Here is a 15,871-nt window from a genome sequence, read left to right on the forward strand (position 1 = left end):
CATTTTACAAAAATTTTATATATTAGGGTATTTAATTAAATTAAAAAATCTAAAGAGTTTTTTTTATAAATTTTTAAATTTTACCTCGTAATAATCACCCTATTCAACTATCTAATACTATCTTTAAAATCTTATCCAAAATAACAAACCAATCGCACTCAATACTCTTATTCTCAAATTGTTATTTAATGACATATAACCATCATTTATATGATCATATCACGTGAAAAAATATAGAAAATATTAAATTTTGAACGGAAATTTTGGATTAATAACATTATATATTTATATGCGCGGTCAACACACTACTTGGAAGGGCGTTGCCTTTTCACTTAACATATGTTCGATTATAATTTGATATATTTTTAATTTTCATGCAATGAGATGTATGTCAAAAGAAGATGAGCTACTTTTACACTCAGCAATTTAGATCAACACTCCTCTTTATATGTTGAACTTCGAATATCCACCTTTCATATTACACGTTTATGTGCATCATATACATTTTGTATAAGCATTATTTTTGTATTTCCTTCAAACAAATGTGAAGCAAATTGGCTTCCAAATTCTCAAAACAGAGTCCAAAGAAAAGAGACAATTTTCCATAGACTTTTTGGGAACCTGCATTGACATGAGAACATGTCAGCACGAGTGACATACATGAACTCCTTCATTTCCCGTTGTATGTACATCCGTCCTACATAAGTTTTTACCCTCGAAAGCACATAACAAGTTTGGCTAGAAAAAAGATTGCACCAAAAATGTCAAAATGTATCAAAGATATTACAGAAAAAGCATAGGCTTCTGCGGACGAATACAAAAATATGAATTGGGTTTTGTTACTTCCTGTCAATTGGAGAATACTCTGAAGCATTGTAGTTTTGGCAACATAACCAGATGGGAATCACCTGATTTCTAGTGGGAAAAGAATTATTTGAAGATGGAAACAAAAATTGATGTCGTTATATGTAGCAAAAGCATCATTAAAATGGCCCATGTACCATTACTATATAGAAGTCACATGTTAGATATGGAGGAAGAGCTAGTTGTCACACTAATATTGTCTCTATATCCCACCTCTTTTTAACATGGAAAATTAATGCCGGTGATTTGATGTCACCTCGTAGCACTTGGATCATAAACTGGACTTTCATCTTCATTGGCGCTGTTTTTGCCTTGCCCTTTTCGTCACCGACCTGAGATTTGAATATAGGAGTCCTGAAGTCATGATGATGGCTCATTTTGATGAAAAATAATCTCATGTCAAGACATTTTCACATGACCTTTTATCGAGGTAAAAATGTTAAGAACAACCACTTACCCAGAGAGACGCCCAGCTTAGATGCACCTTTGAGTCATAACCAGCTTTGAATTTGAAGTCTTTGCCATAGGTGTGCTTGTACACCGCACTCCAGAAGTTGGAATCAAAATTGTACCAATAGCTGCATTGTAATTAAAATCAATGAACAATAAAAAAACATCACGATTGACAAACCAAGCTGCATGAAAGTCCGTTGAGCACTTTACAATAAAGGATTTAGCCATTTGATGACTCAGTTAATAGGACTTCACAGTTCTAACCCAAGGCTCAACATTGAGAACATGGTCACATTTGAAGGAATCGTAGCATTTACTACTTTCCAGAACTAAGCGACCTTTGATTTCTAACATAAATTTCAAGTCATAATATTCTAGAAAGAAAATGAATAATGACTCTGGTCACACATGCATTATCTATAGGTAATAAAATACGATCTAAAAAAGTAAATTAGTGCCATCTCTGGACTCTAGTATGGGGAGTTGAGCACATTTTCTTAGTATTTTAACATTTATGATATTCAGTACATATACTTAAGTACAAAAGAGGATTAGTTTGCTTGTAGAAGAACCTTACAACAGAACTGAACGTTTATGAAATTGCAAGTAGGATTGTCAAGACATCGGATTACAGTGGATTACTCGGAAAATTCTAAAAGTTTACTCATTTTTCAAATAAAACAATTAAGTTTTTATAGTATCAATATCAACTGATGTCAACAATACCATCCCAGACCAGCCAGTATATACCAGTTCTAGCAAAATTCCTAATGGATATCACTCATGTACCAATATAAATTCATGCTGACCACACAAGTCATCATTGTGCATTTTGACTAGTATCATCCATACAGGTCAATTTGATCGAAAGGTTCAATAAAAAATAAAATCAATCTCATTTATCCGGTAATACAGCGCCGGCAAGAGCAGTGACCGGCGAGAGTTGTCGCCGGTGGGAAGTAGGCTGACAGCTTTCAAGTCCAAGTGGTGTACCAAAGATCTAGGGTTTCAACTCTCAGTGGAAAAAGTAGAAGTGAGTCTTATATAAGACTAATCTTATGTGAGGAAGACTATCGTAACATCTTTTTCCACCGATTATATTATGCCACGTGTAATTTTATTTTCTACCAAAATGTCACATGGTTAATAGTAAATTATGAAATGATTTACTTAAGAGTAATTTTATTTTTTTCTAATTTTTGTCGTCAATTGTGTAGATATAAGGTTTTGCAACGCAAACCGTAATTCATCGAAATATCATGTGTTTGGTTTAATATTTTTATCTATATTCTCAATTCTATTCCCAAAATATTTGTTTGTTTAATTATTTAAAAAATATTATTATATATTTTTTTTAATTACTTTTAGTTCCCTTAAGTTTATTAATTTTATTAAATACCCTCATAAAAAAGATCTAAAAATTAACAAAAACACCTTCACTCACCCATAATTGCCAAATTCCAGCAACCACCATCGGTGGTAGCTAGAATCTATCACAATAGCCTAAAAATAACCGAAAATAGCCAGTAATTCACCGATATGGCATTTTCTGACTAGATCCGTAATGGATGCCAAAGAAATGGTTGTCGTTGACCGACAACGATGGCCATATCTTTGGCCATCAATCTGGCCTTTTTCGACCAGATCTGTGTTGGATCTGTCCGAAAAAGACTAGATCGACGCACATCCGACCAGATCCACGTAATCTGTGTCGTAATGCCAGATTCCGACAGTGGTGGCCAGAATCTGGCATTGTGGGTGGGCGGGAGTGTTTTTGTCATTTTACAAAATTTTTATATATTAAGGTGTTTAGTTAAATTAACAAACCTAAAGAGTTTTTTTTTTTTTTTTTTTTTTTTTTTTTATAAATTTTTAAATTTTACCTCATAATAATCACCTTATTCAACTATCCAATAATATCTTCAAAATCATATCCAAAATAACAAACCAAACATACCCAATTACTCTTATTCTCAAATTGTTATTTAATGACATATAACCATCATTTATATGATCATATCATGTGAAAAAATATAGAAAATATCCATTTGTTTAAGTTTCGAACGGAAATTTTGGATTAATAACATTATATATTTATATGCGCGGTCAACACACTACTTGGAAGGGCGTTGCCCTTTCACTTAACATATGTTCGATTATAATTTGATATATTTTTAATTTTCATGCAATGAGATGTATGTCAAAAGAAGATGAGCTACTTTTACACTCAGCAATTTAGATCAACACTCCTCTTTACATGTTGAACTTGGAAGATACCACCTTCATATTATACGTTTATGTGCATCATATAAATTTGTATAAGCATTATTGTCGTATTTCCTTCAAACAAAGTGAAGCCAATTGGCTTCCAAATTCTCAAAACAGAGTCCAAAGAAAAAGAGACAAATTTCCATACTTTTTGGGAACCCGCATTGAGATGGGAACTCTTTAAAGCAAAAAAGTTACCCAATGAAGTGGTGATATGTAGCAAGAGTGACATACATGAACTCCTTCATTTCCGTTGTATGTACATCCGCCTACATAAGGTTTCACCCTCGAAAGCACATAACAAGTTTGGCTAGAAAAAAGATTGCACCAAAAATGTCAAAATGAATCAAGATTTACAGAAAAACAATAGGCTCTGCAGATGAATACAAAAAATATGAATTGGGTTTTGTTACTTCCTGTCAATTGGAGAATACTCTGAAGCATTGTAGTTTTGGCAACATAACCAGATGGGAATCACCTGCTTTCTAGTGGGAAGAAATTATTTGAAGATGGAACAAAAAATGATGTCGTTATATGTAGCAAAAGCATCATTAAAATGGCCCATGTACCATTACTAATAGAAGTCACATGTTAGATATGGAGGAAGAGCTAGTTGTACACTAATATGTCTCTATATCCCACCTCTTTTTAGCATGGAAAATTAATGCCGGTGATTTGATGTCACCTCGTAGCACTTGGATCATAAACTGGACTTTCATCTTCATTGGCGCTGTTTTTGCCTTGCCCTTTTCGTCACCGACCTGAGATTTGAATATAGGAGTCCTGAAGTCATGATGATAGCTCCTTTTGATGAAAAATATCTCATGCAAAGACATCTTCACAGACTTTTATCGCGGTAAAAATGTTAAGAACAACCACTTACCCAGAGAGACACCCAGCTTAGATGCAGCTTTGAGTCATAACCAGCTTAGTCTTTGCCATAGGTGTGCTTGTACACCACACTCCAGAAGTTGGAATCAAATTGTACCAATAGCTGCATTGTAATTAAAATCAATGAACAATAAAAAAAACATCACGATTGACAAACCAAGCTGCATGAAAGTCCGTTGAGCACTTTACAATAAAGGATTTAGCATTTGATGGACTCAGTTAATAGGACTTCACAGTTCTAACCCAAGGCTCAACATTCAGAACATGGTCACATTGAAGGAGATAGCATTTACACTTTCCAGAATTAAGCGACCTTTGATTCTAACATAAATTTCAAGTCATAATATTCTAGAAAGAAATGAATAATGACTCTGGTCACACATGCATTATCTATAGGTAATAAAATACGATCTAAAAAAGTAAATTAGTGCCCCTCTGGACTCTAGTATGGGGAGTTGAGCACATTTTCTTAGTATTTTAACATTTATGATATTCAGTAATATACTTAAGTACAAAAGAGGATTAGTTTGCTTGTAGAAGAACCTTACAACCGAAACTGAACGTTTATGAAATTGCAAGTGGATTGTAAGACATCGGATTACAGGGGATTACTCGGAAATTCTAAAAGTTTACTCATTTTTCAAATAAAACAATTAAGGTTTTATAGTATCAATATCAACTGATGTCAACAATACCATCCCAGACCAGCCAGTATATACCAGTTCTGCAAATTCCTAATGGATATCAATCATGTACCAATTAAATTCATGCTGACCACCAAGTCATCATTGTGCATTTTGACTAGTATCATCCATACGGTCAATTTGATGAAAGGTTCAATAAAAATAAAACAATCTCATTTACTCACATAACAGATGATCATTTTACATGATTCTTATCATATTGTCAATATCTTACTGCCTAGGACATTTAGTACAATGGTAATTGCCAGTGGCAGTCCTCTTCCATTGTGAGAGACTGTGTTGTAGCCAAACAACGTTGGGAAAACAAAGAATGTGCAAACATCATACCATAAGAATCCCTCTTGATAAGTTCTCCGCAAAATGTTATATTATATCACAAAATGGTTCCTCAAAAAAGAACAAAACAGCAAATATTATATACTTCCATTTGCCATAGCATGAATTGTGATGAATCATGAACTAAAAAGAAAGCTTGTGTTTAGTGGAGCCAGCAAGTGAGAGATAGAACTCTAACCTCACTTTATCAGATGGACTGAACCGACGCTTGAACGCAAATGATACTGCCTTTGAAGGAAGTGTAATGGTTGGAATGAATGACATTTCATCATCCTACAATTAACAATGAAAGGAATAATTAGCACCATTCAAAAAAAGGGGCAGTCAGAACTCAGAATTGATAACTCTGCACACGTCTAGAATGTCCTATTAATCAACATGAGTAACCATATAGGAAGACAGCCTAGCAATCAACATAAGTAACCAGCAAAGCCAACTAGGTAAAAAGCCAAAAAAAAAAAAAAAAAAAAAACAAAAAACAAAAACAAAAGCAAAACGCTAAGACAACACTACCTTATAGGTGTATCTTAGTTTCATTTCCTCTCCCTTTTTGTATGAGCAATGCAGATCCATTCCAAATCTGACCTTCAGCCCAAGCAAATAGCGGCAATATTCTCTCCTTTCCTTTTTCCTTTCGTTGCTCCAACGAAATTTCACCAATCGGAAATTGAAGGTTGTGTCGGCTGCAAAATCATGTCAATAACTAAAGTGTAAAAAAAAAAAAAAAAAAAAAAAGAAGACGATTAACCGTCAGTCAATGCAGTAAAATTATGACACAAATATCATCATTCAGTGGTACAACAATAATCTTACTCTACTTAGAGAACCTGTACCATTACTTCCCCATATCACTAAGAGTCTGCTCAAACTACCTTCAGTAGAAAGCCAAAACAAATGAATGCTCAAATCTATCTGCTGACCATCTACTTCTCCGTAGGACTAATTGTCTGGTAAAACTAACGTTGCTGCAAAAGGGAAAACAAGTGAAAACTAAAATCTAAATGACAAGTTACACTCACCAAACCAACAAATGGAACTGGAGCAGGCCGGCTTAACCACTAGGCAGGTGGGCCCCCCAAAAAAGAGGTAAAAGAGAGGACCTCAAATTATTTTTTAAAATATTAAAATATATTTATAATTTTTAATTCTTACCAATCCCACCAGACTCGCCATGTCTATCTTTGCCCAAGATTTTTTTTAAGAGTATTTAATATATCAATTCCCATCAATCTCACCATGTCTAATCAACCATGCTTACTTAAACACAATTGGCGGCTATTTTTCCGTTGAAAATGATACAATTTCACGCAATTCCAACTCTCAAAATCAAATACATCTCCTCTTCCCCCAATCTCTTATATAAACCTCATTTTACTTCAACGTTTTCTCATTTTTACTCTCATTATTCTCTAATCTCTACTCAGTTTACATCTTCCTTCGCATCTCTCTCTGTCTCTCTTTTTCATCTCTTGTCTCTATTTCTAACTTGATTACATAAATTTTCAAATGAATGTGATTTACATTATTATTATTATGCAAGGTAATATTAAGAGTTTTAAATCATTTTACTCTTCATTTTACCTTAGTATTCTCAACTGATTTTATTTTATATTTGATCAAGTGAATAATTGATACATTATTATTTTTATGCAGGGTAATAATATAAGATTTTTGAGTATCGCACAGCAAAAAGCAAAATCGGGGCATATCAGGTGCTAAAGTTCTTTCTAATTTTTTAATATTTTTATTTTAACAAAAATATTAGAGCTTTAAATTATTTATTCTTGAATATAGATGTCTACTAGGAAGTATGAATCTGGATTTGAAAAACGTAAGAAAAAAAAAAAAAAATAGAAGAACTAATTCAATCCCAAAAAGGTTCACTTGATAAATTTGTTTTAATACAAAACACCAAATGCTAGAAAAACCAAATGAAGATTTAAATGAAAAAACAATTGAAATTGTGAAGAAATTTTAAAGATAAAAGTTCAAATTCATCAAATACTAGTGAAGAGTCTCATGAAAATTTAGAAGAAGAAATTTCATTCGACAAAAATGAAATATTAATGAATAGATATAAAAAAACTATTAAAAATATTATGACCGGTACACTGGAATAATTTAGACACAAACTTATGTGATTTATTAGTGAGAAAGGTCCAATTAGACAAGTTTTAGATTTTCCAAGAGATGAAAATTCTAGACATTTTTCTACAATTCATTACATTCGAAAATTACCAAATGGAGAAAAACATGATAGAAAATGGCTAATATATTCAAAAGAATTAATAAAGTATTTTGTTTTGTTGTAAAATATTTAGTTTAAAAGCAAATACAATTCAATTAGCAAATGAAGGGTGTGGAGATTGGAAAATCTTAGTGCCAAGCTTAAAAGTCACGAAACAAGCAATGAACATGCTATAATTGAACATTTGGGTTGATGTTGAGAGAGATTGCTTAAAAACAAACAATTGATAAAATTTTACAGAGAAAATAAATAAGAGAAAGAGCATTGGAAGAATGTACTATTAAGAATTATAGCGGTTGTAAAAAATCTTTCAAAAATAAATTGGCATTTTGTGGTACAAATGAGAAGATTTATCAAGAAAAAATGGAAATTTTTTGAGTTTAATTGAAATGATTGCTGGTTTGATCCAATAATAAGCAAGAACACCTTAGAAGTATTCAAAATGGAGAAATTCATACTCATTATCTTGGTCATAATACAAAATGAGTTGATAAAAATTTTAGCATTAGAAATAAGAAATACCATTATTAAAAAAAATCAAAGAATCAAAATATTTTTCAGTTATACTAGATGTACCCCAGATACAAGTCATCAGAACAAATGTCACTTATATAAGATGTGTAGATATTAATAAATCCAATAAAATAGAAGAATACTTTATAGATTTATAAAAGTGGATGATACTTCTGGTCAAGGCCTTTTTAATGTTTCACAACTATATTAAAAAAACTTGAATTGATGTAAATAATGTGAAGGACAAGGATAAGATAGGGTCTAATATGAAAGGTAAACATCAAGGTGTGCAAAAAAGATTATTAGATATAAATTCTAGAGCATTTTATACACCATGTGGTTGTCACAGTCTTAATTTAGTTCTTTGTGATATGGCAATTCATGTACTAATGCTATTACATTTTTGGAGTGACACAACGTATATACTCATTATTTTCTTCTTCTACAAAACGATGGAAAATTTTGCAAGATCATGTTTCTAATTTGACACTTAAGCCATTATCACAAACACGTTGGGAAAGTCGTGTTGAAAGTGTTAAAGCAATAAAATTTCAAGCTCACAAATAAGAGATGCTTTATATCAATTAGCAGAAAATATTGAAGATCCTAAAACAAAAAGTGAAGCTATCTTTAGTAACCTATGAGATTGAAAATTTTGAATTCTATTAGGCATGAATATTGGTATGAAATGTATTTGCTGTTAATACGGTTAGTAAAATTTCATTTAAAAATATGGACATTGTTGTTACAACAGATCAGTTGAAGGTCTTATTTATTTTTTAAAAAATATAGAGAAAATGGGTTTACATCTTCTATGATTTCTATTAAAGAGATTGCAGAGCAAATGAATATAGAACCAAAATTTCATGAAAAGCGTATAATAAGAGAAAAAAACAATTTGAAAATATAGTAATAATTTTGGTTTCATTATAATATAGAAAAGTTAAAATTGCTTGATGATGATAGTTTACAGAAACATTGTTTAAATCTTGAAAACTTTTTAAAACATGACACTGCTCTTGATATTGATGGTTAGATTTATATTCAGAATTAAAAATTTAAAAGAAATTATAAACGTAGAAATTAAAACACCACTTGAGTACTAGATTTTATAAAAAAAGTGAATTCTTTCCAAATGCCAGGATAGCTTATAGAATACTGTTAATATTCCTGTTATATAGCTTCAGCAGAAAGAAGTTTTTCAAAATTAAAGTTAATAAAATCTTATTGCGTTCAACTATGTCACAAGAAAGATTAGGTAATTTGGCTATATTATCAATTGAAAAAGATTTGGTTCTAAACTTGAATATAAAATTTAATTAGTGATTTGCGATCTCAAAAGGCAAGAAAAATAAATTTGAAATAATTTTTTAATATACGCTTATATTATTAGAAGACCGCTAAAATAAATCTTGCCTAGGGTCAAAAATGTTCTAGAGACGGCTGAACTGGAGACCAGAACTGCAATTTAGGCCAGGATAGCTAGGCCTGCAAGCACTGCCACTTCTACTCGTTTGTCCTAAAATAGAAATAGCATGTTTACAAAGCACAAAGGACACAAAAATACATTACACAACAAGAACCAATTCCAACCCAACTCCATTTGGATCAGAATTCAACATCTGAGAGTCAATTCACACAAACTAAAACAAACCCATTTCAGAAAACACCATTATCTAATAAAAGTAAGATAAAAATCAAACCTGGTATCATGGGCAGCATCAAAGTGAAGCTAGGGCCAACATCAAAGGAGGACAGAACAACGGCGTTCTTTCTTTAACATCATAGTCAATAGAGAGGTGTTTGGAAGTGAAAGCCAACTGGGGCTGACAGAGTTCACCATTACTATTATTCTTGAACGAAAATTTCAATGGCAAGGCATCAAAGAACTTGGTGGAGATTTTGTGTAAGAATATGGACTCCTCACTGTCAAACTCTGAAGTGACTCTAAGTGAGAGCCTTTTGGGGAATGAAAAAAACCGTCTGAGGCCGTGAAAGAGGAGGGACCATGTGGTCATGTGGTTAAAGATTTGAGACGGTGAAAAAGTTCTTTTTGTTTTTTGTTTTGGTTTTCAGGTTTGACACTGTGGGATCTTGAATCCGGGGGATTTTCTACCAATCTTGAATTGGATTGACGGTGGTGAATTGAGAGCATAGATGTAGAAGAAGGTAATTTAGAGAGAATAAATACTATGATTGATCATCTTTACATTGCAAGAATCACAGCCCCAGTATTAAACTTACCAAATTAAGTGAACCGTGTAAGAAGAGTCATTTTGAAAACTTTTTTTTTTTTTTTTTTTTCAGTTACAGACAATTCAATTAACTAATTTTTGAGATTATTGAATATCCTAACGTAAAAATATATAATTTTTATTTATTATTATAATTAAGAACAATAAATAGTGCAAGATAAATAAAATTGAGAAAAGAAAAGGAGGGCATATTTCTTAATCTTTTAAGAATTTAAGAAAATGGTAATATAAAACATTTCTTTATTGACAACTTCTTCCTCCTTTCTAACACGAAGAAGAAATAACGGTATTTGGTGAGTTGAAGAGCTAAGGGTGTTCAAAATTACCTGAAACCCAAACCAAAAATTCGGGTACTCGTGTAACTAAGTTGACGTGTAACTTGTTCTAATCCATCTACTCTGACAATCCCATCTACTTGGATGTTAAAAGGGTATCCACTTGACACATTGGTTATCCGTGGCAATCACCTAGTGTCAATACAACTACGTGACATTACTAATGGTTCATCGACAAATCCGACAAGATTGAGTGGCCAGTATTGATAGAATGTGTCGGGCCAACAATTCGAGGAACATCACAATGGTCTACAGTGGTGTGCGCGCTGTTAGATTAAATTCTTAAATAGTATATATTGTAATAAGCATGGTTTAATATTGTTAATGGAGAGTTGTTCGGGGGACATTTCTTTATAGAAATAAATAAATAAATAGTTCTTGTAGTAGTAAGCAATTGATATTAGATTAAATGATTAATCAAACTGGAAACAATAACATCTTAATTGAGCAATATGAATTCTTTCCATGTGAATGGTTGTTTCATGGAAATAGCATATTTCTTATCAAAAATAAAATGTAATTTAATAAGGAAAGAGTTAAAGTGAGTCTTATATAAGGCTAATCTAATGCGAGGAAGACCATCCTAACCTCTTTTACTACCAATTGTACTATGCCGCGTGGAATTTTATTTTCTATCAAAATACCACATGATTAATAGTAAATTATGAAATGATTACTTAAAGATTTTATTTTAATTTTTAATTTTGTTGTTAATTGTGCAAGTATTAAGTTTTATGGTGCACATTTGTGATTCATCGATTGATGAGTTTTGAAAACTATCATTACCCCGTTCTCAATTCTCAAAACCCAATTTGATAGTCGGAAAGAGAATATGTTATTTAATAAAGTTTAATATCTTTTATATGTTCATCTATATAAGAAGTAGAAAATCTCCATTTGTTTAGACTTAAAATGAAAATTGGATTAATAATATTATATATTAATTATTATACAAGACGAGTGATAAGGCGCTTTGACCCTTCACTTAATACATGCTCCATTTTAATTTGATATAATTTTCGTGCAATGAGACATATATCAAAAGGAAGATGAGCAACTCAATTTTATTAACGCTCCCTCTTTATGTGCATCATACATTTTGGATAAGCATTATTGTGTATTTCCTCAAAGAAATGGTGGAGCAAATTGGCCTCCAATTCTCACTACATAGTCCAAGAAAAGACAGGTTCCAGAGAATTTGGTAACCTGCATTGAAATGAGAACTTTCGAAAGCGAAAACGTTACCCAATGTAGTGTGATATGTAGCATGAGTGACATACATGAACTCCTCCATTTCCGGTTATATGTGCATCCGTCCTGCATAAGTTTTACCCTCGAAAGCACATAACAAGTATTGCTAGACAAAAGATTGCACCAAAAATGTCAAAATGTGTCAAAGATTTTACAGCAAAGCATAGGCTTCTGCTGTGAATACAAAAATATGAATTGGGTTTGTTACTTCCTGTCAATCGGAGGTACTTAAAGCATTGTAGTTTTGGCAACATACCAGATGGTAATCACCTGATTTCTAGTTGGAAAAGAATATTTGAAGATGGAAACAACAATTGATGTCATATGTAGCAATAAAGCATCATTACTTACAATGGGACATGTCCCATTACCATATAGGAGCCACATTTTAGATATGGAGGAAAAGGTAGTTGTCCCACTAATATTGTCTCTATATATCCCACCTCTTTTTAACACGGAACATTAATGCCGATGATTTGATGTCATCTTGTGGCACTTGGAGCATAAACTGGACTTTCATCTTCATTGGCGCTGTCTTTGCCTTGCCCACTTCGTCTCCGACCTGAGATTTGAACAAGGAGTCATGAAGTCATCATGATAGCATTTTCATGAAAAAGAATCTCAAGCAAAGAAGTTTTCACATGACCTTCTATCGAGGTAAAAATGTTAAGAAACATACCCAGAGAGATGCCAGCCTAGACGCGCCTCTGTCATAACCAGCTTTGAATTTGAAGTCTTTGCCATAGGTGTGCTTGTACACCGCACTCCAGAAGTTGGAATCAAAATTGTACCAGTAGCGCATTGTAATTAAAACAATGAACAATCAAAAAACATCATGATTGACAAACCAAGCTGCATGAAAGCCATTAAGCACTTTACAGTAAAGGATTTAGCCATTCGATACCTCAGTTAGGACTTCACATCACAGCATTTCACTTTTCAGAAACTAAGAGAGCTTTCATTTCTAACATAAATTTCAAGTCATAATATTCTAGAAAGAAAAGAATAATGACTCTGGTACACATGCATTATCTGTGCCATCTCTGGACTCTAGTATGGGGAGTTGAGCACATTTTCTTAGTATTTTAACATTTATGATATCAGTACATATCTTCAAGTACAAAGAGGATTAGTTTGCTTGTAGAAGAACTTACAACATAACGGAACGTTTATGAAATTGCAAGTAGGATTGTCAAGACATTGGATACATTGATTACTTGGAAAATTCTAAAGTTTACTCCTTTTTCAAATAAAACAAGTAACTTTTTTTAGTAGCAATATCAACTGATGTAACAATACCATCCCAGACCAGCCAGTATAAACCAGTTCTGGCAAAATTCCTAATGGATATCACTCATGTACCAAAATATAAATTCATACCGACCATACGAGTCAACATGTGCATTTTGACTAGTAGATCCATACAGGTCAATTTTATCAAAAGGTTCAATCCAAAATAAAATCAATCTCATTTATCTCATATAAGAAATGATCATTTTTACACGCATTTTATCATATTGTCAATATTTTACTGCCTAGGATGTGAGTATCAATGGTAATTGCCTGCAGTGGCAGATATTTCCCGTTGTGAGAGACTGTGTTGTAAACGTTGGGCAAATAAAGAAATGTGCAAACATCATACCATAAGAATCCCTCTGAATAAATTCTCGCAAATGTTCATATTATAGCACAAAATGGTTTCTCAATAAAGAACAAAATACATAAACAAGCAATGTTTAACTTCCATTTGCATAAGTGAATTGTGATGAATCATAAACTAAAAAGAAAGCTTGTAGTTTAGATGGAGCCAGCAAGTGAGAGATAGAATTTAACCTCAACTTATCAGGGACTGAACTGACGCTTGAACGCTAATGATACTGCATTTGAAGGAAGTGAAATGGTTGGAATGAATGTCATTTCATCATCCTACAATAAAAAATAAAAAGGAATAATTAGCACCATTAAAAAAAGAGCGACAGTCAGAATGATAACTCTGCACACATCTAGAAAGTCCTTAGTAATTACATTGGCATAGAAGGCTATAATTTCAAAAGGAAGACAGCCTAGAATCAACATAATAACCATGCAAAACCAACTAGGTAAAAAGCCAAAAAAAAAAAAAAAAAAAAAAAAAAAGCAAAACGCAAGACAACACTACCTTATAGGAGTATCTTAGTTTCACTTCCTCCTCCTGGTACTGAGCAGTGCAGATCCCATTCCAAATCTGACCCTTAGCAATAGCACTTACGGACAATATTTTCTTCTCTTCTTCCTCCTCTCTTTCCTCCAACGAAAGTTCACCAATCGGAAATTTGAAGGTTGCTCTCGGCTGCAACATCATGTCAATAAATAAAGTAAAAAATAAAAATAAAAATAAAAAAATAACCTGTCAATCAGCAGTAAAATATTGACACAAATATCATCAGTCAGTAGTTAGAAAAATATAATCTTACTCTACTTAGAAAACCTATACCCTTTACTTCCCCATATGACTAAAAGTCTGCTGAAACTATCTTCGGTAGAAAGCAAAAAACAACTGAACGCTCAAATCTATCTGCCTGACCATCTAGTTCCCCATATGACTTGTTGTCTGTTAAAACTAACTTTGCTGCAAAAGGAAAACAACCGAAAACTAAAATCTAAATGACAAGAATTACACTCACCAAACCAACATATGGAACTGGAGACGACAACTGCAATGCATAGCCAGGATCAGCTAGGTCTGCAACCACATGCCACTTCCCCTTGTTGGGCCTAAAAATGAAATAGCATGTTTAAAGGATACAAAATACATTACACACAAGAACCCAGTCCAACCCAGCTCAATTTGGAGCAGAATTCAACCATATGAGAGTCAATTCACACAAACTAAAACAAACCCATTCAGAAAACACCATTATCAATAAAGTACGACAAAAATCAAACCTTGACATCATGGGCAGCATTAAAGTGAAGCCTAGGGCCAACATCAAAGGAGGACTTAACAAGGGCGTTCTGTTCTTCAACATCATAGTGAATAGAGAGTGTTGGAAGTGAAAGCCAACTGAGGCTGACAGATTTCAACTTTACTACTATTGGAAGGAAACTGAACTTGGCGAGGCCATCAAAGACCTTGGTGGAGATTTTGTGGAAGAAATAGAGGAGTCACTGTCAAATTCTGAAGTGACTCTAAGTGAGGGCCTTTTGGGAAATGAGAAAACCGGTGAGGTGTGGAGGAGGAGGTGGAGAGGGTGGAGGAGGCAAGGGAGGAGGACCATGTGGTTAGGGATTTGGATGGTGGCAGAGAGGTTGTGGGGTGGTGGTGGTCAGCCATGTTGAGTTGTTTTTGTTTTGTTTTAGTGTTTTTTTGGTTTTGTCAGTCTGGAGAGGTGTGTGTTGTTTTGGTTTTGGAAATGGAGGTGTGGATTTGAAGGGGGGAAATGGAGAGATGGGGGAATGGATGATTGCGATTTCTGTTTTTATTATTATTTTATTGGTTCTGAAATGAATTTAGTATTAGATTTTTTATTTTGTTGAATCTTTGATTTATTAGGAGGTAGGTGGTGGTTAATTTTTGCATAAATGGGGGGATATTTTTTGAATTATGGAATCTAAATTTGGTTTGACAATGAAAGTAAGAAAAGTTCAAAAAAAAAAAAAAAAAGAGTAAATGAAGCTTTCGAACCTGCGACCTTCATGTTATTAGGACAACACTATTTAAAATATTTAGGCTCTGTTTGGTTGGTTTTTGAGAATATTTCCAAAAAAGTTAAA

At 32.9% G+C, this 15,871-nt stretch overlaps 1 protein-coding gene and 1 pseudogene across 1 annotated transcript; both read right to left on the bottom strand.

The window, feature by feature from the left end:
* Positions 1-655: 655 nt before the first annotated feature.
* On the bottom strand, positions 656-6,689 carry LOC116131155 (outer envelope pore protein 37, chloroplastic-like). The gene is made up of 7 exons (XM_031416798.1): positions 6,669-6,689; positions 6,478-6,481; positions 6,344-6,388; positions 6,030-6,199; positions 5,695-5,789; positions 1,322-1,442; positions 656-1,196 (listed from the first exon to the last, which is right to left on the bottom strand). The coding sequence occupies exons 1-7, from the start codon at positions 6,687-6,689 to the stop codon at positions 1,050-1,052; spliced, it is 603 nt and encodes a 200-aa protein (XP_031272658.1). The 3' UTR covers positions 656-1,049.
* A 5,770-nt stretch (positions 6,690-12,459) lies between these two features.
* Positions 12,460-15,376, bottom strand: LOC116131156 (annotated as a pseudogene).
* Between the last annotated feature and the right edge of the window lie 495 nt (positions 15,377-15,871).

This window comes from Pistacia vera, unplaced genomic scaffold (genome assembly GCF_008641045.1).
Source record: "Pistacia vera cultivar Batoury unplaced genomic scaffold, PisVer_v2 Contig23, whole genome shotgun sequence".
NCBI classification, from domain to species: domain Eukaryota; kingdom Viridiplantae; phylum Streptophyta; class Magnoliopsida; order Sapindales; family Anacardiaceae; genus Pistacia; species Pistacia vera.